Source organism: Rhinatrema bivittatum, chromosome 9 (genome assembly GCF_901001135.1).
Source record: "Rhinatrema bivittatum chromosome 9, aRhiBiv1.1, whole genome shotgun sequence".
NCBI classification, from domain to species: Eukaryota; Metazoa; Chordata; class Amphibia; order Gymnophiona; family Rhinatrematidae; genus Rhinatrema; species Rhinatrema bivittatum.
The window spans coordinates 127,217,999-127,244,205 of record NC_042623.1 but is presented as its reverse complement, the minus strand read 5'-3'; the positions used below and the strand labels follow the sequence as shown (position 1 = coordinate 127,244,205).

At 42.2% G+C, this 26,207-nt stretch overlaps 1 protein-coding gene across 4 annotated transcripts in view; it reads left to right on the top strand.

Moving 5' to 3' along the window:
• Window positions 1-26,207, top strand: part of NUP205 (nucleoporin 205) — a 558,669-nt gene that overhangs the window by 172,057 nt on the left and 360,405 nt on the right. For all 4 annotated transcript variants that reach the window (XR_003858760.1, XM_029616971.1, XM_029616970.1 and 1 more), the window contains 2 exons: window positions 5,350-5,400; window positions 8,963-9,172. Coding sequence is in view for 3 of the 4 variants with exons in the window: in XM_029616971.1 (XP_029472831.1) it covers window positions 5,350-5,400; window positions 8,963-9,172 (261 nt within the window). In the remaining variant the exon portion in view is untranslated. The remainder of the gene's footprint in view (window positions 1-5,349; window positions 5,401-8,962; window positions 9,173-26,207) is intronic.

Genomic DNA, 26,207 nt, shown 5'->3' with positions numbered 1-26,207 from the left:
TAATGAGGGAATATTTGATTAAGGTACTGTTCACTTCAGATAGACTAATAGCATAACAGCATATGAGTATCGGGAAGGTGACAGTTTTTTATGATTGATGTATTTATACTTTTGTTTTATGGATTTTATGTTCTTGAATACATGTATGTATTTGATTATGTGAATATATTGTAAACTGCCAAGAAATGGTGATTGGGAGTCTAGAAGTTTTGGGTTTTTTTTTTTTTAAATAAAATGTCTTTCACTGGATCTGTCACAGGTGGGGGGTTGTCTACAGGTGAATCTGATGGCGACCCATTACAATGCAAAGGTAGACCTATTCTTCAGCCAGAGGTGGAAATGAGTTGATGGGCATCGATGCCCTATTACAGCCTTGACCAGAGTGTGTGTTCCTGCATGTGTTCCCCCATAGGCACTCATAGGCAGGCTATTTTGACAGAGTTTGAGAGCAACCAGGTTGTTCTGATTGCACCAGACTTGCTTGCGGGCCATGGTATGCAGACTTAATTCAGTTGCAAGTAGAAAGATCTTTTTGCCTTCTGAAGGCACAGGGTCTTCTGGCTCAGGGGCCCATAGTCATGGACGATCCAGCTCCTTTCTGTCTTGCGGCCTGGATTTGACCAGAGATGGCACCACAAGAAATGGTATTTGGCGGTGATTTCAACACTGTTGAAGTCTCAAATGACCATTTCCCTGACCTTTATTCGTGTGTGGCAGTTGTTTGAGAAGTTCTGAACGTCTAGGTCAGAGTCCCCCTGGAAGATGGATGTGCCCTGTATCTTGGCCTTTCTTCAGTGCAGGCTAGACAAGAGGCTTGCCTTGAGTTTCTTGAAGGTACAGATGGCAGCCATTTCATGCTGCTAGGTGGCGTTTCCTTAGTGTTTCACTCGGATGTGTCTCGCTTCTTTAGGGACATAAAGAAGCTGCCTCTTTTTTTTTTTTTTTTTTTGACATGTGGGATCTTGACTTGGTGCTGAAAGCCCTAAAGGGGGGCCCCTATTGCGCTGATCAAATATCCTTTACTGAAGGATATATCACTGAAAACGTTGTTCCTGGCGGTGATTTGATCCATGTGGCAAGTTTCTAAGCTGCAAGCCTGGTCTTGCCAGGACCAGTCTTTGGTGATTTCATCCGATGCAGTCACCTTTAGTTTGGTGCTCTTTTTTTTTTTTTTTTTTTTTACTTCCTAAGGTGAATTTTATATTTCATATCAATCAAGCGATTTCCCTCCTGGCTTTTGCATGGAGTGTTGTCCCTCAGGTGCCTGGTCATGCAGAGGATTATCCTGCACCATTTAGAGGTCACTAATGCTTTCTATAAGTCTGACAAATTGTTAACTTTGTGTGGGGGTCCATGAAAAAGGGAAGGTGGCCTCTAAGGCTACCCTGGCTCACTGGATAAAGGAAACTATTGATTTCGGCTTATTTGCTCCTAGGCAAGAAGCGCGGGGAATTGGTGTGCACACACTCCACCAGGGTGCAGTCAGTGTCCTGGGTAGAAGTATATGTGCTCGTGCCAGCTGATATTTGCAGGGCGGCTACATGGCTGTCCTTAAATACTTTTGTGAAGCACTATCATTTGGACGTGCTGGCATGAGAGGAAACAGCTTATGGGGCGGGGGTTTTGCTGATAGCCCTTGCTTCCTCCCACCCGGTTATGAAGCTTTGGTACTTCCCACTTGTTAGATCTGGATTAGTTTAGCAGGACGAGATGGAAGGAGAAATGTGTTTACCTGCTAATTTCCTTTCCATTAATCCTGCAACACCAGTCCAGGACCCACCCGGCAGATGGAGATGGAGGATACTGGGGTAAGGCAGTGTTGAGGTATTGTTGTTAATATTTCCCTTTTGTTGTAGGAGGGGCAGAAAAATTTCTTCTCAAATTTTATTTTCCTCTTAATATTTGAAACTTCTCAGATGTTAGGGGTCTGACCTGATGCTTTGTCAGAAGGATACTGGATTCCTGCAGCTAGCACCACCTGCTACGGTTATGATGTCACACAGGAAAACAGTTTTGCTTGCCTCCATTTGCTGGTAGGGGGAAATATATCATTTTTCAGGGCTGGACTAATGTAGCAGGACTAATGGAAAGGAAATTAGCAGGAAAGAAGATTTCTCCGTTTTTACTTATGTAAATCGCTCATAGCCTTGTGCATCAAGCGATCCATAAATTGAAACTAAACTATGGCATATGCTTTTAGATTTTCTTTTTTATTTGTATTAACTAATGTGTTGTATTTTGCAATATTTTCTTTTCAGTTCTATTTTTAATTAACGTGTCGAATTGCCAAACTGGAAAGGAATAGTAGCTTAATGGCTAGAGCAGCCAGTTGAAAACCAGGGTTCAAAATTTCACTTCTCCCACTAATGCTTGGGCAAGTCACGTCAGTCTTCACTGCCTTAGGAACTAACTTAAGCACCTTTTTACGAAAGGTTTTTTCCCATTTTGTATATATGGGGAAAAAATGCTTACAGGCCGATTCAGAAAAACCTGCGGGAGAGCTGGTGCTCCGAGGCGAGCGCCCACTCTCCCAACACACGCCCAGACACCTCTCCTGGGCGTGCGATTCTCTATTTAAATTAGGGCCTGCGCTAATAAGGAGTCTGCGGCTGTCAGCGGATCCAACAACTGATGCTTAATTTTACCGGCATCGGTTGTCGAATCCACTGACAGCCACGGATTCTGAAAATGGACTCCAACAAAATTGAGCGTCCGTTTTCCAACCGGGGGGACCGGCAGACAGGGGTTTTGTTTTTTTTTTTAAGCTTTTATTTATTTTTACTTTTTATTTTTGGGACCTCCGACTTAATATCGCTATGATATTAAGTCGGCGGGTGTACAGAAAAGCCTTTGGGCAGGCATTAATTTCTGAGAGTAAAATGTGCAGCTTGGCCGCACATTTTACTTTCAGTATCCTGCAGGGATAACTAATAGGCTCATCAACATGCATTTGCATGTGATGAGCGCTATTAGTTTCGGAGGGGTTGGCCACACGTTTTCCATGTGCTATTACCCCTTACAGTACAAGGGGTGGTAATAGCGCGTGTAAAATGCGTGGTCAAACGGGGGCTAAACGGTGTGCTCAGCTGAGTGCACCATTCTGTATCCACCTGTTAGTAAAGAGGGTACTTCGATTGTAATACTTAATATACCTGAATTGTAACTCACCTTGAGCTCAGGTTTGGAAAGGCAAGTAATTCCAAATCCCAAATTTTAGGGTCTCTTATGTATTAATCGGGCCTTCTAAGTTTGGATCAGAGCCAGTTGTCCAGTGTTAAGCAGATATTTAATAGCGGATTTTACTGCAAATACTATGGGTAGGGCTTCTGATCTTAGAGGTCTAGAAAGTGCAGATTTAGAGGGTTTACAAAGCGCATATTACAAGAGTTTGCCTATGTCATTTGCCAAAAAAAAGAAATGCATATTTATTTAAAGAGGCATCTGTTTAGAGTTCCCTCTATGGGATATTATGGAGTGTATAAGTAGACTTTGGCGGATGTAGCTTTTAATAGGCTGCTTTTTCAAACACTGATGAACAGAACCAGTGAGGTAATACTAAGGTTCATCCCATCAGTACCATCTGTTGGAATATTATAATAGAAAAAAAGAGTAATTCTGCACGTAATATAAGTAGACCAAGGGAAACGAGCAGTAGTTCAGAGTTCACACAATTGTTTGAATAAAGCAAATTAATTATTTATTGCGGCAACTCCACAGTTTTCAGAGCGACATAATTTTTAAGTCTCAGTAAATCCCCCGACATGGTATCCGTGTTTCGCCTTTTGGCTGGATCTGGAGGGACAGCAACAAATCTTAATAAATCTAAAAAGCAAAACCAAATGAAACCATAAGTGTGGAAACTCAAAAAATCGATAGGGGATACCTACAACATACGTCAGAATACTTCAAAATAGTTAACATACCTGAGATGTTACAGCATACAACATGGCTGGGAGTGCACAGTACAGACATAACACAAATCTCTTTAAAGTTAGCTTCTGAGACTTTACTAGCGTCAACCTATAGAGGACACAATCCTTGTGGATCCTGTTCTGTTTGTTCCCTATCATTATCTATAACTTCATTTCAACATCTTACTCTCAACAGAACATTTTCTCTGCACTTCAGTTCAAATTGTACCACATCAGGTGTAGTTTACGTCATAACATGACCATGTCAGATGTTATATGTAGGTAAAACTACACGGATGGTGAAAACCAAAATCATTGAACATCGTTCCTGTTTAACCAATCAATGTGAAAATGCCCTCTAGTTGCCCATTGGGTAGCGCAAACTCATCAGATCTCTGATTTAAAATTCTTTGTTATCGATGTGTTATCCCCTCCATGGCGGGGTGGAGATTTTTCAGAAATGCTCATCCGCAGGGAACAAAAATGGATATACACTTTTAATTGTCTTTTGCCTCATGGCCTAAGTAATGAAATTGAGTGGTGTTTTTTCACATAAATATGTATAGGTAGTCTTCTTTCAGGTCCTACTTGTTTCTGATTGGTTGGTGAACCGTTTCGTGCCATTTTCTAACTTTAAAGAGATTTGTGTTATGTCTGTACTATGCACTCCCAGCCATGTTGTATGCTGTAACATCTCAGGTATGTTAACTATTTTGATATATTCTGACTTATGTTGAAGGTATCCCCCATAGATTTTTTTTTAGTTTTCACACTTATGGTTTCATTTGGTTTTGCTTTTTAGATTTATTAAGATTTGTTGCCGTCCCTCCAGATGCAGCCAAAAGGCGAAACATGGATACCATGTCGGGGGATTTACTGAGACTTAAAAAATTATGTCGCTTTGAAAACTGTGGAGTTGCTGCAATAAATAAATAATTTGCTTTATTCAAACAATTGTATGGACTCTGAACTACTCTGCTCGTTTCCCTTGGAATATTATAATAGATATGTTCTTATTTATTTTCTTCTTGTTAACTCCAAATAGCAGTCAGAACCATCCCACCTTTACTTATTTCTTTTTTTTGTGATGAGATAGATATATGCAGGTAATAGATGGCTGGCTGAAAATGTAAACTCTTAATCAAACACTAATATTTCTTATTTTCTTTGTTAAATCTGCTCTAAGAAGACCACCAAAGAGAAAATGTGTATATATCCAATCTGTTGTGTTTAGCTGAGAGAGTGCTCAGATGAAGAGAAGGAAAACTGTGCTAGAAATAGGAAATGGAATAGCTGAGATGCTTTGCTCTGGTGGCCTCTTTTGGGTGACTTTGGTCTTTATGCTTACTGAATAGAAAATAGCAATCTTTCCTGACTGTTTAGAGTTAATAGAACATTAATAGGTAATAACATTTCTTACGTATGTGTTTGTTTTAAGATTTTACAGACTGTGAGAATCCCAGGCCAGCGGCAAGCTCTTGGAATTGAGGTAAGCGTTTTGTTCCACATCTTCTCCAGAACAAAGTTTTGAGTTCACATTTTGCTTTGGTATCAGCATGGGTTATCCATAGTGATTAGTGAATTGTCTTTGGAGAAGCAGAATTGTGAGCGGCCACACAAGTAAAATATGTCATTTATCACTGAGACTGAAAATCTCTCTGAGCTCAGAAAAACTAGGAAGGTTTTCTGAGCATGCATGAGTCTCCTCATTTTTTCTTCTGCTTGTGTTTTACCTTTCTCCTAGCTGCTTATCAGAAGTTCTCCAATTTTTTGTTTTCTTCTTCTTTTAGTTTTTTCCTCTTTTGTTTCATTTTTTCATGACTCCTCCATGAAGGAAAGGGAAAGAAATTTTTGTTCTCTCAAAATTCTAAAAGTTGCGTTTGACTTAGCTTCAGATCTTTTTTCCAATGGTGGACAAAAAATGGGTTTCAAAAGATGGTCTCAGATGTTTCTACAAAATGTCTAGTGGATCTCCATAACTGCTTGCCTTCAGTGTTTGAGACAGTCACATACTGTGTCTTGCTGCACTGCCTGCACTTGTATGTCATCCAGGGCTTTAAGATTCAGAAGTTTCATGCTTAAAGAATATTTGTATTGACTGCAATCCTCTTGGTTGACGAAAAGGAAACATTTTCAGTTGAGACCATTGACTAAAGCAGAAAGCCCTGAGTCATCTCATGCTAATTGCCATAATTCAGGCAAGTCTTGACACAGACATCAATCTCCCTCTAACAAAGAGCAAGATAAACAGTATGCTTTGGTGCCCAAATAGACCTAGTCCATATGTTTGAATTCTTGATAGATAAAATCAGAATGCCTCTACTCCTTAGTGTGAAGTTTCACCAGTGCCATCAACTTCTTTGCTCCAAGATTCTGATATCTTTGCCACCAAACAAAAAGTTTCTTCAGATTCTAAAAAAAAGTATGTGGTCTTAATTCCAGAATCCGATAACTGTGGGGATTTCTTCTACTGTAAAACACTACCATTTTGTGAGCAAAATGTGGCTTGGCTTTGTCAAAAACAATTTCACTAACTTGGTATTCCACAGCCTCTATCTAAGTTGGAGTCTTATTCGGGAGTCCATGGCCCAAAACTCTGAAACCCATCTACTATTCTGCCAAACAAGGGAACAAACACCCTGATCTATTTATTAAGTTGAAGAGTTCACATTGGTTTAAAGATAAGACAACATCCGAAGAATCACCTATAGTACTGTCTGACTCTTCAGGGCAAATCATGATTGTTTGATTCCTTGTCAGACCATTCAGATGAGGCATTTATTGTCCTCCCATCATCCTCCTCACCACAGCCTCTCAGAAGTATATTTCCATAGGACATGTCCTATCTGGCTTTTCTCCAAAAGATGGCCAATGCCGTTCTATTTACTTTACAAGAAGAAACTGAACCTCGAAAGGATTAATTAGTTGTGCTGGCTAAAATATATCCAAGTTCTTTTAAAAAAAAAAATATATATATATTGTGCTTGTCCTAATGCACACTATTAAAAAAACATCAAGCAAGAATGTGGCAAACATCTACTTTCTGTAGCAAGGAAATTGGACCTAAAGTAGAGGGTGTAACTTTTTCCTGGTAAGCAAAAAGTGCAGCTCTCACATGAGTTGGTAGTGGTGGAATCAGCTATGAAGAGCAAAGTATACCAAGGCCCATTCCAGTTCTCTTAGTAGAGATGCTAAATTACTAGACAATACATTTCCTATCCCTAATTAATTATAATTAATTTCCTATTCCTCTTGTCTATTTTGCAGATATCTTATTCATAACTGATTCATTTTAATCGCCTGTATATAACATGTCTATTACTACTGTTGCTGTTTTAATGTTATTGGTTATTAGTATTTATTCAATTTTCTCCAAGTTCATTTTCTTGTTCCATGTAAGACTCACATGTTAAGTCACTCCAATGTTATATGTAAACCGAAATGATTAGCAACATTGTTGCTAGAATTTCGGTATATAAAAAATGTTAAATAAATAAATAAATACAGTAAGATTTTCCAGTCGGGCATCTATTCTTGATGCCAACCTATAAACTGCACATAGTACAATACATGTATTATTTCTTTATTTTTATTTATATTCAACTTTTCTGAGTTAAATTTTAGCACAGGTTTTTAATGTGTGCCAAAAAAAGGGTCCCTGTGCAAATAGACCACATTTACTACACTGTCATTAGGGACCAGCTTTGTATTGTGAACCATTTTGTGTATGGATCACAAGTAGTGATATAGGATTTAATTTTCAAATCAAGTAAGTTTTCAGTTGAGAAGCATTAGATTGGTTGAACTAATAAAATGGACTCACTAACAACATAATATGGCAGACTATATGCAGAACCCCTGGTTTCCTGAGACAGATTTTTCAAGATTGTGACAAGCTAAAAAAAAATTCTTTGGATTTTTAAAAAATCTATGGCTAATATATGGCAAATTTGCACAATTTTGCATAAATATTCTCACCTCTAACAATGTGCAAAAGTCTATTTTCTTTTGAAAAATGCTTACACTTTTTAAATAATTAAAAAAATGTACGAATAAAAAATGTGCCAAATAATACAAAATGTATCTAGTTAAAGCACACATAACAAACTTAACTGTAAAACGTCACTTTAGTTTTGATTTGAAATAGTGAAACCATCGTTTTTATATTTTCTTGGGAAAGTCTGTCATCTTTCCAAGTATATGAGCTTCTGTATTCTAAAATGCCCTCAGCAACAGCAGTTTGTCATGCTGTTAATTACACAAACCAGGCATGTGTGCTTATATTGGATATATGGTAACAGATACAAAAAGGGGTTGAATTAGCACAAATTTGAAACTTGTTAGCAGTAGTATCACTCATCAAGGCTTCTGTTAATTGAAGTGAATGCCCTTTCTGCCAGTTGCAGATGACTTCCAAAAAACACATTCTGGTTTTATAAATTGGGTATGATTGGTCGCATATGCAGGTGCATGAACCTGTGTATAAAGTTGAAATTTTTCCAAAGGGACATTATCCAGGAATTATATCAAAATAATCTTTGGTTTGGTGAGGATTTGAGAGATGGAGCATTCTGAATGCTTTCTCTGTCCATTATAATTTCACACCCTACCCTTTTTTTCACTTCATGATAGGGCAGAAGAGGGAAGGGGTGGGGGAAGAACAGAAGGAGAAGGTTTATTTTCAGGCTGTTTTCAAGGGGAGGGGCTGGAGCAAGAGCAGAGATTGAAAGCAGGCACTCTGCAGGTTTCTTCAAAAAACTGAATTAAGATGTGAAAGTTTCAGAAATGTTGATTGTGCTGCAGGTTATCAAATATGCAGCAACAAGTTAATCATGCAGGTTCACCCGGGGCTATACAATTGCTGGAAGCGCGAGACATTAATGGTTTTCTTTTAATTGGGGGATCTGAGAATATTCTCTACCTGGAGCAGCATCAGTTTTAATGTATATATCCAAAATGTAAAATCCCCATTGGAATATTTTTAATGCACAGAATGTTTGATATTCTTTCAACTTTTTGATTGCTGGAGCATTATTCTTTTTCTGAGACAGGTGGAGCTGAATGAGATTGAGTCTCGGTGTGAGGAGTACCCTTTGACCCGAGCATTCTGTGGTCTTATCAGCACACTAGTGGAAAGTTCCTTCCCTCCGAACTTAGGAGCTGGACTCCGGTCACCTGGTTTTGATCCATATCTTCAGTTCCTCAGGGACTCTGTATTTCTTCGTTTCCAAACAAGAGCTTACAGAAAAGCTGCTGAGAAGGTAGCATTATTTATATCTATTTTATTTACCAACATGGCAAAATGTACTTACCATTTGATTTAATTGCAGATTATGTAATAGGTGCCCTTTTGCCTTAGGGTGTCTTCTCTTCAGCCAAGCCAATTAAGTATTGATTGTGAGTACTGCACCTATATTATTGTGCCCTCTTCCAACCCATGCTTTAGATTTAGGTAATGTGAGCTCTGACATTCGTAATAGAACTGAGTATCTTCACATACAAAGAGCCCTATGTACCTTTTCGGTATTGAATCTTAACTGCCAAACCCATTGGCCAGTATTCCTAATATCACATCTTATTCTCTCTACTCTTTCAGTGGTGTCCACTCTGTTGCTAAACTTATTGTTATCCACAAAAAGAAACACTTTTCCTTCTAACCACTCCATAGTATTGCTCACAAAAATATTGAACAGAACCAATCCCTGAGATTGTCCACAAGTCACCCTTCTTGCCTCAGAGTGATGTCCATTTACCACTACTCTATTATCTATCAGTCAACCAATTTATAATGCAGTGTATCACCCTGGGACCCACTCCCAGGCTGTTCATTTAATTCATGAGCCTCCTATGTGTGCCAGTATCAAAAACTTTTCTGAAATTCAAGTAAACCATGCAATTTGTGAATGTACTGATGAAATGGCATGAATTTTTGGAAAAGATGGTATATAAAGCTTTTAAAATAAAATAAATGCATGCCCTTGTTCTAATTCTCTAGTCACTCAACTGAAAAGAAATCAAGTTTGTTTGACACATTCTGGTTAAACTATGCTGCTTTGTTTCCTGCAATCCACTGGATTGTAGGTAGTTAACTATATTTCCCTTCATCAGAGACTCCATTAATTTTCATACCATAGAAGTAGAGATAACTGATCTGTAGTTACCATTTTTGTAAAAAGGGACTACAGCTGCCTTTCTCTAGAATTCAAGAGAATGGCAAAGGGGACAAATAATGACCTGAACTCACGAAGGCACCAAAAGAGCAGCAAAGAAGCACCAGCAGTAATATTAATATCTCAAGGCACCATAGAGAGGCAAGAGTTCTCTAAGACACCATGAGAAGGCTAGCAGAAAACCAGGCAGACTAATAAATCAAGGTTTACAACCATGAAAGAGGCAAAGTGAAAGAAGAAACAATTTTTCCCCACCATTTGTTCTTCTTGGGGACAAAACACTCCAATATTGTCAGGGTTTCTGGAGTCAAGGAAATTCACCTGAGGAGCAGCAAGGGACTGCAAGAGAAAGGTACACTGGCAAGGCTGGGTTTCATAGGAACTGCAAGAGCAGCGAGGAGAGCTTAGCAAGGCTAGTGGAGAGGCTTACTTGAGGGCCTCTGCTGATGGGAAGGCATATTGCAGAAGGTAGTAAGGTAGGGATAAGGCTGTGTAGCAGATGAAATCCTAAAAAGTATAACCAACAGAGAAGAAGGGTACCAAGAGTGGTACAAAAAAACAGCAAGATACAAAACTAAGAGGCACCAGAGCGAATAACTAGGCAGCCCGGTCCCTGTATTTTTACGCGCTCAAGCCATGGCACCACCAGAGAAGAAGCTCAAGGCTTAGGGCCTTTGCCCAGCTTGCCACATCAGAGCTGCGCAGCATGAGGAGGACACGGCCCTGTGTACACAGTGTGAGGAGGCCCTGGGGGATTCAGCCCATGGCCCTCCCCAGCCGGTGCCGGGATCCAGCTTCTCGAACAGTACGCCGGACCTCGCGTCCCCCAGCGGGACTCCCTAGGGACACAGCACCTCTTAACTTAGACCCAGCATCTATCTCCTGGGTGGAATTCTTCAAAGGCCTGCATACCTTCATCCACATGCAGCCGGGGCCTCCGATAACACTGCCACAGCCTCCGCTAGAGGAACTCAACATACTGGGACCCTCTATGACCAGAGAAGTGCCTCCTCCACTGCCCAGAAGCCCCACCTTCGGGGACACAGACAGCTCAGACAACGATTCAGAACCCCTGGAGGAAGGGGAACTCCCCCCAGGGACCGAACTCCACCGAACCATGAGGCGTTCCTTCACCAAGAACGAGCTTCCAGACCTAGTCACACACAGTTTGAAAGAGCTCGCTATCCCAGGCACAAGTGCCTTGGGGGAACCTAAGACGAATCCCCTCCTAGAGGGACTCCGTCAGACCTCCCATCATTTCCCACTGTTACAAGCCATCCAGCAGCTAATTGACCTGGAGTGGGAAGCCCTGGAGACCATGTTCAAAGGGGGACGTGCCCTGGCAGCCATGTACCCTCTGGACCCCTCTGCCAAAGATCTCCTGGCATGTCCGAAAGTGGATGCCAAGGTCTGCGCGGTCTCGAAGCGAACCACTATCCCAGTCGAGGGAGGAGCAGCGCTCAAGGATGCCCAAAACAGACATCTGGAATCCACCCTCAAACAGTCTTTTGACGTCTCTGCTATGTCTCTACAGATGCCATGCTGTGCCATGGTTACACGCGTCTGCTTATCACAGACCAGGAACAACACACCTGGGGAAGCCCTGGAACCAGCAGTATCATTCCTCATGGATGCTGCTTCTGATCTGGTGCGCACCGCGGCTAGAGGCGAGTCATCCGCTGTGGCGGCCAGAAGATAACTTTGGCTTCGAAGCTGGTCGGCCGATGCATCGTCCAAAACGAGACTCTCAAGGATGCCCTTCAAGGGAACCCTCCTGTTTGGAAGCGAACTAGAGAAGCTAGCCAACAAATGCAGTGAATCCCCACTGCCGCAGCTACCGGAGGACAGGAAGAGAAACCAGCGACCCTTCCCCAGAACTTCTAGGGGCAAAGGATCAGAGCGCTTCAACCCATACAGAAACACATACCAAGTGGCTTGCCCCACAGGCAGGAGCCAGTCCTTTCAGAACAAGCACAACAAAAGGGGAGCCGGCTCGGGGCCAGGTCCCAGCCGTACCCCACAATTAAAATCAGCAGACCTGTCCAAGGAAAGAAGCCCTAGGGGGCAGACTTGCCCTATTCTACCAAAGATGGGTCGAGAGAACTTCGGATAAGTGGGTCCTAGCCATCATTCGAAAGGGATATTATCTAGATTTTCACCACATCCCTCCAGACAAGTTTGTGGAATCCTCCTGCCACAACCCCTCCAAGAGGACGGCAGTGGAAGCTACACTGACCAGATTACTCGCCTTAGAGGCTATAACACCGGTGCCCTCACAACAAATAAATACTGGACATTATTCCATCTATTTTATCGTTCCCAAGAAAGAAGAGACATTCCGGCCCATCTTGGACCTCAAGTCTGTCAACTGCCACCTGAAGATTCCTTGCTTCAGCATGGAAACCCTGCGCTCGGTCATAAGGGCGATACAACCGGGAGAATTCCTTACATCCCTGGATCTGTCGGAAGCCTACCTGCACATTCCGGTCCATCAAGAGCATCAGCGTTTTCTACGCTTCACGGTTCTGGACTATCACTACTAGTTCCGGGCACTACCATTCGGGTTAGCCACAGCATCCCGGATGTTCACCAAAATCATGGTGGTAGTGGCAGAAACACTGAGGAAGGAAGGAATCCTTGTACACCCATATCTGGACGATTGGCTGATCAGGGCGAAATCCCCAGAGGAAAGTCACCAGGCAACCAATAGAGTCAAAACTCTACTGGAGAGCCTCGGGTGGGTAGTCAACACAAACGAGATGTTTGCAGCCCTCCCAATCCCTAGAATACCTGGGAGTTCGGTTCGACACCAAACAAGACAAGGTCATCCTGACACCGACAAGGAGATCAAAACTGATGACCCAGTTGCAAACTCTGTTGAGCGAGCGTCATCCCACAGCATGGGACTACCTCCAAGTCCTCGCCCTCATGGCATCCACACTGGAAGTAATGCCGTGGGCAAGAGCTCACATGAGACCCCTACAGTGCTCTCTACTGTCATGATGGAATCCGCTGTCCCAGAACTACACCATTCATCTCCAGCTCCCGGACAAGGTTCAGACCCAACTACGACGGTGGCTACATGAAGGCCACCTGAGCCATGTGATGAGGCTGTCCTCACCGACCTGGATCCTCTCACCACAGACGCTAGTCTATGGGGATGGGTGGCACACTGCCAGGAGCTAACCACCCAGGGGCAATGGAACAAAGAAGAGTCGGGATGGACATCAATCGCCTAGAAACACGGGCAGTCAAACTAGCCTGCCTACGGTTCGGTCATGGACTCAGAGACAAATCAGTCAAAGTCATGTCGGACAATGCCACAACAGTGGCCTACATCAACTGTCAGGGAGGAACCAGAAGCCAACAGGTGTCTCTGGAAATAGACCCCCTAATGACGTGGGTGGAAGCGAAGCTTCGAGAGATCTCAGCCATCCAAGTCGTGGGAAAAGACAACGTCGCTGCAGATTAACTCAGCAGAGAAAGTCTAGACCCAGGAGAATGGAGACTGTCGACCACAGCATTCCAGTTGATAGTAAGCCAGTGGGGAACACCAACCATGGTCCTCCTGGCAAATCGGTCCAACGCCCAAGTGCCCAGCTTCTTCAGCCGCAGATGGGAACCTCAGTCCCAGGGAATCGATGCTCTGGTACAGATGTAGAACACCACAAGGGACCAGTACTTCTAGTGGCCCCGGACTGGCCAAGAAGGCCATGATACGCAGACATACAAAGGCTACTGACAGGGAACCCTCTCCTTGTACTGCCACACAGGGATCTGCTCCAACAAGGGCCGATCCTCCATGAGGACCCAGCTCTATTCTTTCTTATAGTCTGGCCATTGAGAGGACTCGCCTGAGGAAGAGCGGATACTCGGGGGCAGTAATTGAGACTCTGCTCCGAGCACGCAAGTTCTCCACATCCCTAACATACATAACCTATCCTTCATAGCCAAGATAATCAAAAAAGTAGTTCACTCCCAACTTGATGAATACCTTGAAACAAATAACATCCTATCCCCAACCCAATATGGATTCAGAAAGAACCTCAGTCCTGAGACTCTTCTTCTTTCATTAAACGACACTATACTTAGAGGATATGACAATGGAAAACAATACTAACTCGTACTCTTCGACCTCTCCGCAGCATTGATACAGTAAACCATCAAATACTCCTAGAATGTTTGCCAGAAATTGGTTTAGCTGACACTACTCTACAATGGTTCATATCCTATCTTTCCAACAAAAGCTACCAAGTATCTTTCAACAATAATATCTCTAAGAAAATTAACCTCAATACTGGAGTTCCACAAGGCTTAGCATTATCTGCTACTCTGTTCAACATATACCTTTTACCCATTTGCCAGCTACTAAATGATCTGCAAATCACCCACTTCCTCTATGCAGATGACATACAACTTCTAATTCCCATCAAAAACTCTATTGACAAAACATATAAAGAAACATCTATTCTACTTGACTCAATCAGACAACTCCTTACAAAATTAAAACTCATAATCAACATTGACAAAACCGAAATATCATCATGGACAAAAAACCCAATCTAACACCACCACCTCAATTCACAACTAACAATCAAACTAACCCAATATCCCCTGTCACTCACACCAGAAACCTTGGAGTAACCATTGACAGAAACCTATCCTACAATAACCACATAACAACCAAAATCAAAGAAGGATATCACAAACTCCTAATCCTAAGACGTATAAAACCTTTCCTAAACTCGTTAGACTTCAGAACTGTACTGCAACTAATAATTTTCTCAACCATAGACTACTGCAATTCCCTACTGATTGGCCTTCCGTACAGCAACATCAAACCTCTTCAGATTCTACAGAACTCAGCAGCTAGAATTCTAACTGGGAAAAAAAAAGAACAATCACATTTATTTATTTATTTTGATTTTTTCTATACCGGCATTCGTGATAACATCACATCAAGCCGGTTTACAGTAAACAATGGGGTAATAACCGGAACATAGAACAAAATATGTAATATACATATTATAAATGCAGTTACAATAAACAAGGAGACGTACAACTAGGAGTAAGAAGAAGAAAAGATAGAAACTTTAACATGGTGTATTAACCTGTAGAATGGTAAAGTTTCCAAAAATGGAAGTGAATGATTTACATTGAATTGTTCAGTTCAAAAATGCAGTTTTTAACAATAAGGAAGAAAAATCATAAGTAATAAAGATTCTGGATGTTTATAAAGTTTAGGGGAAGATTATAAGGATGGTTATAAAAGAAAATTGTTGCTTGGAATTTGAATATCGGAGAGAATTGTTTTTAGTCTGAGTCTGGGAAGGCTTGTTTGAAAAGCCATGTTTTGAGTCTTTTTTTCTGAATGTCAATAAGCAGGGTTCTTGTCTAAGTTCCGTTGGTATGGAATTCCAAAGAGTGGGTCCTGCTGTGGAGAAAGCCCTATCTCTATAAGTTATATAGAGGGAAGTTTTGGAAGGTGGTACCTGCAGAGACTCTTTGTAGTACTCTCTTATGGGTCTGGAGGAAGTATGCTTTATGAAAGGGATTTGTAGGTTGAGAGGAGCGATTTGTTGGATGGATTTATAGATTATGGTGATTGACTTATAAAGAATTCTGAAATGGATTGGCAGCCAGTGTAAATCTTTAAGGATCGGGGTGATGTGCTCTCTTCTCCTTGTATTTGTTAGAATTCTAGCTGCCGTATTTTGAACCATTTGTAGCGGTTTGGTATGTGTTGATGGGGGTACCTAATAATAAAGAATTGCAATAGTCTAACTTGGAGAAGATTATTGCTTGGATAGTCCTGTAGTCATGGATGTGGAACATAGGTCTTATTCTTTTTAGAACATTCAGTTTATGAAAGCAGTCTTTAGTGGTTTGGTTTATGAATGCTTTTAAGTTAAGCCTGTTATCGATGATTGCGCCCAAATCTCTTACTTTTGTTGTTTGTAGATTAGTTGGAGGGATTGTGGGGGTGTGGCTAATCTCAGATGATATGAGAAGGAGTTCCGTTTTTGAGGAATTTAGGATTAAATTCATACTGGAAAGGAGGGAGTTGATTTCTTGCAGATAATATTCCCAAAGATCGAGGGGTTTTTTAATGGATTCTTTAATTGGTATCACAATCTGGACATCATCTGCATAAAGGTAGTGTTTAAGGTTCAAGTTGTTTAATAGATGGCAGAGAGGGAGGAGGTAGATGTTAAAGAGGGTGGGAGAGAGGGATGAACCTTGGGGAACTCCTTGAGATGAAGGGTAGCGTTTAGATTCTTTACTGTGTATTTTTACCTTGAAGCCTCTGTTTTTCAAGAATGAGTGGAACCAGGACAGTGCAGAGCCTGTTATGCCGATGTTCAATAGTTGGTTAAGGAGCATGGAGTGGTTAACAGTATCAAAGGCGGCTGAGAGGTCCAAGAGAATCAAAAGGTAGGACTGGCCTTTATCTAGGCCTAGGATGAGGTAGTCTGTTAAGGAAATTAGTAGAGATTCTGTGCTTAACGATTTTCTGAAGCCATATTGTGAAGGGTAGAGAATTTTGTGGTCTTCCAGGTAGTCTGATAATTGAGAATTAACCAGTTTTTTCATGACTTTAGCAATGAATGGGAGGTTTGAGATAGGGCGAAAATTGGAGGGGTCGTCTGGGTCTAACTTTGGTTTTTTCAAGAGCGGTTTGATTGATGCCATTTTAAGGTCGTCAGGGTAGAGTCCTGGCATCACATCACCCCCATATTAACTTCACTACACTGGCTTCCTATTAAATCCTGAATTGAATATAAGATTTTGACCATTATACACAAATTAGTACACTCTGATCATCAAAAACAAACAGGTTTAAAAATTACTCCACAAAATACCCACAGGAACCTTTGATCAAATAACACATTTTGTCTAACAATTCCTCCCATCAGAGATGCTCACCTATCAACCACAAGAAATAGAGCATTCTCCATCGCCTGCCCAAAAAGATGGAACTCCATACCACCTGATTTGAGAACACAAACTAACATCAATACCGTATGTATAATTTATCTGTATTCTGTTTGAATCTTGTAAACCGTTATGATGGCTAAACCGAATGACGGTACATAAAACTGTACAAATAAATAAGGATTTGTAGAGTATTCGAAGCCTGGTGTGAGGATCACGACATCATCCCACGCTTAATCAAAATTCCCGCGATTTTGGAATTCCTACAGAATGGCCTACAGAAGGGATTGTCCCTCAACTCCATCAGGTACAGGTGGCCGCATTGTCATGCTACGGAACCAAGAGTGAGGACAGTAGCCTAGGCTCTCACCCGGATGTCTCCTGCTTCCTGAAACAAATCAAGCAGATCGGACCACCCCTAAAGTGGCCGGTGCCTCTATGGAACATCAACCTGGTCCTAGACTTATTAGCAGAAGCCTCCTTCAGACCTCTCCGCGGCCTTTCCTTCTGACTATTAACATTGAAAACAGCCTTCCTGGTGGCAGTCTGTTTGGCCTGTCGTATCTCCGAGCTACAAGCACTGTCCTGTCGGGAGCTTTTCCTCAGACTCACTCCGGGAACTATCCAGTTACGCACAGTCCTGTCCTTCCTTCCCAAAGTGGTTTCTCACTTCCACCTCAACCCAAACCATCTCGCTACCATTGCCAGATGAGCCCAAGGGTTCAGAAGAATCTCGCCGCCTGCGCCACCTCAACGTCTGCAGACTCCTAGTCCAATACCTGGAAAGATCGGAATCCGCACAAAAGATGGACCATCTATTCGTCCTTCACAGCGAAAAGAAGCAAGGGGAAGAACCCTCGCGGGCATCCATAGCCCACTGGATCAAAGAAGTTATCAAGGCAGCCTACGTAGAAGCAGGCAAGCCGCCGCCTTTGCAAGTCAAGGCCCATTCCACTAGAGCCCAGGCAGTGTCCTGGGCGGAAACAAAGATGCTGTCACCCACTGAGATATGTCGGTGACATGGTCCTCCAGCCACACCTTCTCCAGGTTCTACCGCCTGGCTGTTCAGGCTCGAGAGGACACAGCATTTGCAAGGGCAGTACTAAGTGGGCCTCGGGCAGCCTCCCACCCGGTTCAGGAGCATTTCCTCTCTCATTCCAAGTTATTGTTTTCCTTGTTATATGTAACTGCTTTTCTGCACTTTTGTTTAAATGGTAAAGTTTATTATAATTTCACCCCTGTTTCTTGTGAACCAGCATGATGGGACCACCGTCCTGAATGTTGGTATATAAAAAACTTAAATAAATAAAATAAATAAATAAATAAATAAATCCCATTGGTCCTGAGTCTATCTGCTACATGCTAGGAAATGGAGAAATTACTTAACTGATAATTTTGTTTTCCTTAGTGTAGACAGATGGACTCAGCATTCCACCCACGGCTGCCGTCATTCATGCAATTCTCGGGCGACATCCCCAAGAGCGAGTTATTCACGGGTAAGCCAAGCTTTTCCTCCAATTAGGACACCCATCCTACTGGGTGTCGACGTTTCTTGGTTGAGGGCACTGGTGGTCTCCAGCTATAACCAATTCAACCAGTTCAAGTTAATGAATTTAACCAAGTTATAAAGTTAATCAAGTTATACAAGTTACTCAGCCTCACATATATTCACAATTGCTTTTCGAGGAGAATACTGAAGAGCTGCACTTCCTGCAGGGGAATATGTACTAGGGCTGACGTCAGATTGAAATCTGATCCGCCTCCAACTGCTATCAAGAGTACACTATACCCATTGGTCCTGAGTGCATCTGTCTATACTAAGGAAAACGAAATTATCAGGTAAGTAATTTCTCCATTACTGTACTGCTAAATTGGTTAGCTTCCCTGATTTCTCTTATTTCATCATCTGTCTGATCATTTTGTCCAGGTGGACTAAGTATACACCTATCACTATACTCTTACCAAACATACATGGGATTTCTACCCATATAGATTCTACTGAGCATTTAGTCTCTGTACTCTGGTTCAGGTGAAGTCCATCCTTTCGGAAAAGTCACCCTTCCCCAAAAGGTGGTCCAGATCCTTGCAAACTGAATCCTCTTCACTGTACCATAATCTCATCCATGCATTGAGACTCTGGAGCTTTGCCTGCCTCTGCGTACCTACACATGGAACAGGGATCATTTCAGAGAATGCCACCCTAGAGGTTCTGGATTTCAGCTTTCTACTAAAATCCTAAATTTGGCTTCCAGAGCCTCTCTCCCACATTTTCCTATGTCGCTGGTGTCCACAATTACCATAACAGCCGGTCCCTCCCCAGCACTGTCTATAATCCTATCTAGGTGACACATGAGGTCTGCCACCTTTGCACCAGGCAGTGAAGTTACCAGGCAGCCTCACGTCCACCAGCCACCCAGCCGTCTACATTTCTAATAATCGAATCACCAACTATGATGGCTGATCTAACCCTTCCCTCCTGGGAAGTCGCCCCGGGAGACTTGCCTTCCATGCGAGAGGACAACGCATCACCTGGAGAGCAGGTTCTTGCTACAGGATCACTTCCTGCTATACCAGGGTGGTGATCTCCAACTGGAAGACCTTTCTGATCCAATGCAGCACCGAGGCTGCCAGACTGGATTTGGGACTTGGCTACTATGTCCCTGAATGTCTCATCAATGTACCTTTCTATCTGCCTCAACTTCTCCAGATCTGCCACTCTATCCTCTAGAGATTGGATTCATTCTCTGAGAGCCAGGAGCTCTTTGCACTGGGTGCACACATATGATCTCTCACTGACAGGTAAAAAAAAACAAACTATACATGTGAAACTCAATGCAAAAGACTGGAAAGTCTCCCCTTGCTGCTGGGCTGCTGCCTTCATCTTAAGTTTGTTGAGTTCCTAGTTAAGTTTAGGTTGCTAAGGGAGTTGGAATTAGAGTACTTTAAATTTATGGGTGCATTCACTAATTAACCAGCTAGTAACCCACAAGGGGATGATTAAACTCTTAATAAGGGCTGGTGCAATAATATGATTTAGAAGAGTCTGATTTTTTAATGAGAAAGTGTATCTTGCCTAAAATTCAACTGTTGAGCTAGGTGTGGGTGGGAGGGAATGACAGTCACTAGAATGAACTCCCTCTGGCTTGCTTATGTCAGACGCACACAAAACCTAAAGTATATATCCCACTATTTCACCTCTCTCCAAACCTTTTTTTAAGTCCTAATATTTCTCAAAGCTATACTTTCCAGTCCTCTTCAACCACCATTAAGTTGATCTTCACTTAAAAGGATTGAGAGGTTTGAGATTTGCATGCCTAACAGCGTGCGCTTCCAATCCTCTTCTACTGCAAAGGATGCAGGGCCTCTGGAAGCTAGGGCTATGGAGTTCGAAGCCTAGATCGCTCGCTGTAACCTCTGGAATCCTCTACTAGGGGATGCTGGGAACAATATACAGATGAGCCTTAGGTCCTCTTCTACTGCAAAGGATGCAAGGGTTCTGGAAGCTGGGGCTGTGGAGTTCTAAGCCTGGATTGCTCACTGTGACCTCTGGAGTCCTCGGGGGATGCTGGGAACAGTATGCAGATAAACCTTCCGTCCCCTGCTGCCATCTGCTGAATGTATAGCCTATGTCAACAGAGAACATTCTGACTTGGCCACAGGTAAGTGGGGGGAGAAAGTGCTAGCTGACAGGGTGCTTCTTAGTTTGAGACCATTGTGTGGAATTCCCACTCGTTACCCCCATTTTCCCCCAGCCTCTGTTGTTCCATTGCTCCACTTCATGCAGTGTTGTCTCTTTCCACTGAATTTGTCGGTCTCTAGAGCCAATACTCTTTCACCTGTGGGTCACACAGATTGGCCAGCATATCTTGATCATGGTGCTGCATGGAGTCCATGAATACCACTCTCTCTCCTATCGTTCCTTGCTCCTGCTGAAAAGATTTTTATTAGCTTGTTCTTTAATATATTGACTATGGGATTCACCTCAACCAGGGTATCTGTTGAGAAATGGAGGTCTTCCTTGGGTTCTTTAAAGGGCTCCAGCATTTGTATTAGCTACATTATGGTGCCCCAAAGTGTAATTAACACTTATCCAACCTTCCAGATCTAAGTCATGAAGGAATTTCTTGGTCCACTAACCTCTGCAGCATTAGTTTGAATTCCACCTAGTGCCTACATCCTGAATCGATTATTGCATATGTATGCTCATTGCTTCCTGCTTCTCACGCAGCTGCTGCCCACCCTTCTTGCCAAGTTAAAATTTTGCTGCTATTGTAAGTTAGTATATTAAGGGTGAGTATATAGATTTCCTTTCAGGCCTAATTTTTATATATCCCTTTTTTATATAGACATTAGTAGTTAATTTTTTTTAGGTAGATCATTTAATTTTGTTTTTCGCATTCCTATCTTTGAAATCTTCTGACTTCTAGCAGAAGTCCTGATTTTCTCTATCCAGCTGAACTTTCACTTTTGTCTTTCCAGGTACTTTTCTTCTCTGTGTGATAAGGAAGGAGGGAAAAACTAGTTTTCTTAAGGCAGATGGTGGGTTAGATAGCAATCACAAGCTAAACTGTTAATTAGCCAAAGCCAGTGAAAATGTCAGAAGTATATGTCAGTGGTCATCAACTCATTAGAGATGGACATTTGAAATTGCAAAGTCTGCAAAATACCTGTTGGTCTTAAAAAGTGCTGAATGTGTGACTTTAGTAAGTGAACTGTGTCAAGTCCTGGACATCAGAAGCATCAGCTATCAGATGGCAGGTAATCTCTGCTGAACTGGAAAAATGTTAGTATCTTGCATGAACCGTGTTGGTATGATGTCACAGCAAGATTTCCACTAATTTATTTGGAAAAGTGTAAGCACCTAGGAGACAGTTGCTAGAAGAGCTCATTCTTGACAGAGCTCATTCTTGAAAGGACTTGCTCTTGAAGAACCTTTTACTTACTAATCAATTCACTTACACACACCCAGCTGGGCATATCTGCAATAATGTTACTATAATACAGTGCAATAACATCCAGCTGAAATAGAGATTCACAGCACTAGTGACTAGACTAACAGGAAATAGCACACAACTGCTGCAGCATCTGTAGCAACCTCAGGATCATCAGAAGCAGAGAGAGAGAGAGAGACCCACATGAGAGAGAACCTGAGGACATCTGAGAAGAGAAGGTCAATCCCTGGTAATTCCCAGTTCCAGTTTGTGGGTGAGAAATTTCTATGAAGGGTGTGGGATTTGTAAACATTGTTTTCCTGTTAAAAACAGAGCTAATCACAAATTTAAAGGGCGATTACAAGGAGTTTACGGTAACTACCTTGTCTTTTCAGGTGTAGCTTTGATTTAGACTAGAGGTCACTGAGAGTATAGTATTGTGAATTGTTGGCTAGTAATAGGTTTTAAGTCAGACTGGGGTCGCTGAAAATTTTACAAAGATGTATGATAAATCTTGTCTGCTATTATGGAATATATTTTGTTTATTGTCCAGCAGCTTTGTTAATAAATCTGGGTGACTTCTTTTCTTTATCTGTGGTTTACTTTAGTTGTATTTGGTGCGGGGTGGAGCCTTAAGATAAACAAGGTGAAGTTTATCAGGATAGACTCACATCAAATTAGTAGAAGAGATTTGAGGGTGGATTTAAGACAATTCATCAGGGTTTCTTCCTAGTAGTTTACATTATTTTCCTGCACCTCTTGATTGCTTCTTTCAGTAATATGCTGCTGTGTTGCTCCTTGGCCCCTAAAGGGTCCTTTACTGCCAGGTGTAGCAAGTGTGCAAAGTATTGGATGCCCTCATAGATGCAATCTTCAATGCCTTTTTCATATTTTGACCCTGTCTCCAATTCCCTCCCCCCCCCCCCCCCAGAAAACAGGACCATCCCTGTCTCTCATCTGTACCTGCCAGCCCTCCATCATCTTCCTTATCACCACTAAGATATTCCTCACAGTATGATTCTTCTCCATTATTTGGCTGGGCAGTACAGTCCACTGTTAACTTGCTGTCTGATCCTACTTCAGACAGCTGTCAGCAGTCTTTGTAAGATGCACCAGTACTGATGCAGGCTTGGGTGCTTCTGCTGGTGCTGGGGTTGATGGTAGACCCAGAGGCAAAAGGCCAGGAGCATCACTCAAGCCCTCCACTAGCTCCTCATACTGCAAGATGCTCTTTGCCCCAGCAGTATTTTCTGCCTCTCTTAATTGCTTAGTGGAAGGTAGCATGCTAGTAACTAAACCACCCTTTCTCCTCTCCTCCACTCCATAATATCTTGCTTTTGTATCTCATCAGATTCTAAGAAGCCATGTTATTCCTCTGAATCAGTAGTTTTCTCCATCTGCTGCAGACATTTCTTAGGAGGCTGCTTTTAGATGCTCCAGTCCAAGTTCAGCCCTTGCCCTTCAAGTACCACTACCACCCTCCTTTGAGTCTACCTTCTCTTGCTTGCTCCTTCAATTTAGCAGTAGAACTAACAATGGCAGACGGCACCACATCATCTTCCAGCCTCAGCTGCTGGTTGCATGTTACCACCTGTTCCTGTATTTTCCCCTTGTGAAAAAAAATCTCTTTAGCTTAAATGGGATAGTACTATTAGTGCTACCAGATGTACTGGGATTTCCACTTTTAGGTGTCTTTCCAGAAGATGGCAAAGCTTTTCCTCTCCCTCTGCCATTTTTCCACTACATCTTTCCTCTTTCTCCTATTCCATGTGGCATCATGGAAATTGAATACAGTCACTAGGAGTACTCTATGGAAAAGTGGTTTGTCTTTGTAGAAATACTGTAGCATTAATGTGTGTACTCCTCTTTTCACTATTCTCACAAACACTGCCTGTACATTTTTTTTCCTCAGATGAAAACATTGTTTAAAAATATATTAAATAAATCAAATGTGTGATAAACGTGTATACACTGTCCAAAGAATTCAAAACACTGCTTTGGTGGTCTTAATTGTTTTATTCCTTCTTTTTAAACAAAAGTAGTGTAGCACATAGATATTAGCCCCCCAAAATGGTCCGTGTTTCATGGAAGGGACTGCCTTGGGAGGGACGTGAAAGTAACAGCCTTACATCGTACGTATCAGATTGAAATAATGCAAACTCCTTAAAGCGTACAACAGCACTGTGAAATCTAGAGGTGTCACCATCTGCTGCACTCCCAGGTTCATCCACCACTGTAGAAATGCCTGCATCTCAGGTGGCATGGATAGCTGATGAGACAGTGTTTAGAAGAAATGATTCCACTAATCCTTGAGAGCCCATGGAAGGCCATAAATATGAAGGCGAGTCCCAGGAATTCAATGAAGCACCATGAGGACAAAGTCTGATCTTGCTGACATAGGGTCCCTGTTGCAGAAGGGAGCTCATCAAACCCATTAAAATTATAGCTCTCTCAACTGGCAGAAAAGCTTTCTCTTGAAGCAAATTAATCCAAACTCCTTTAAACTGGATCTTCTGGGATGGCATTAAGTTGAGCTTTGAAAAACTGATGATGAAACCTAGAGACTGAAGAAACTGAATTGTTATGTGAAGGGACTCCAGGATGCCTATTAGGGAAGGCTCTATTACTAACCAGTCTTCCAGGCACAGACTCCCTGTTTCCAAATTTGTACTGCTGCAACCTCTAAGTACTTCATGAACCCTTAGGGCAGATGAGAATTGGAACAGAAGCAAACACCCCACCATAAACCTGAGGAAATTGTGATGGACAGTGAGGACAGGGATGTGAATACATACGTCCTTCAGGTAGAGAATGCACAGCCAGACCATCGACTGAATACAATTTTGAGCCTCCCCTGAATTAAATTCTGCAGATCCAAGGATAGGCCTCAGCTTACATGATTTATTGTGAATTAAGTTTTGGAGTAGAAACTTGTGCCACATTCCTGAGGAGGGACAGACTTTGTGACCTTCAGTTGCAAAAGGGATGTTATTTACAGTTATAACTGAACCAATTGGGTAGAGTCAGATCCAGAACCCAACATCCAGCAGCTTGGTGATAGTGCTAGAAGTGCATGCAATAGCCATGTTCCACAATTCTCAGGATAGCCTTGTCCTTCACGATGCAGTTCCTTCAAGGCAAGAATGATTGGATGCTTCCCCCTATTAAAAGGGGGAGGGGGATGGCTTCAGGGGCATCAAAACTTGTCACAGGCTTCAGCCGAGCCTGCCGTTGAGACTTTGGCTGTCACACCTCCCTCTGCTGATATTTAGAGTTGCTGCTGAGGATAAGGTGGTGGTGCCCATTATGTCTGACAAGAGTGTAAGGTATTCCTGGGCTAGTTTCCAGCTACCAACTGCAATTGAAGAATGGACTGATGTTCCTTGAACATCACCGCCTTATCCTGAACCTTTTTCCCAAACAGGTTCTCTCCCACACATTGGACATCTTCAAATTGATCATGGATTTCTTCCTGGCGCCTATTCGTCCGTAACCAGGCTGGCCTTCTTGCTGCAACACATTCTGCTCAGATTCAATTTTTTTCACAATAGAATTCTACACACTGTAGTGGGGTTAAAGATAAAGGGAGAGAAACCTAAACTTTGACACTATCAATTTCTGTCCCCAATACATCACTCATCCTAAGTTTCTTCTGAAAACACTGTTTGCGTAAATGCTGATAAATACTCTTTGTGAGATGCATCCTTTGGAAGGAAATATATCCAAGTGCACTATTTTCGATTCAGTGTACAGATTTAGTATTCAAGCTGTCCAGGATGATAAGGAAAATGACCTCTTCTGGGAATTTATTTCCATTCATGATATAGTGCTTCTCTACTACTCTCTGGACAATCCATCCATTACTTATTTAATCCAAGTTTTTCCTAGAACTGGAGCATTTAGTCTCTGTACTGAGCATTTAGACTCTATACCCTCCCGGACATAAAGTGCCACCCCACTCCCCCCCAAGTTGATCCTCCCTATCATGTATACAAGATATTAATTATTTGGGCTTTTCCAATTGCTATGGCTTTGAATGTTTTGACTGAGGGAAAAGAGAGTGGCTTAAGGATTATATTATCTGAGATTTCTTCTTATATGTTTATTTAAAAACTTTTAATATACCAAAATTCGTGGAGCACATCAGGCTGGTTTACAAAAAAACTTAGAAAGGCAGAAAATACAATGAACACGGTGGGGGGAAGAGGGGAGCAGTCGAGAAAAGGGAGGAGAGGGGGGCAGGGGTGAGCACAGCTGGA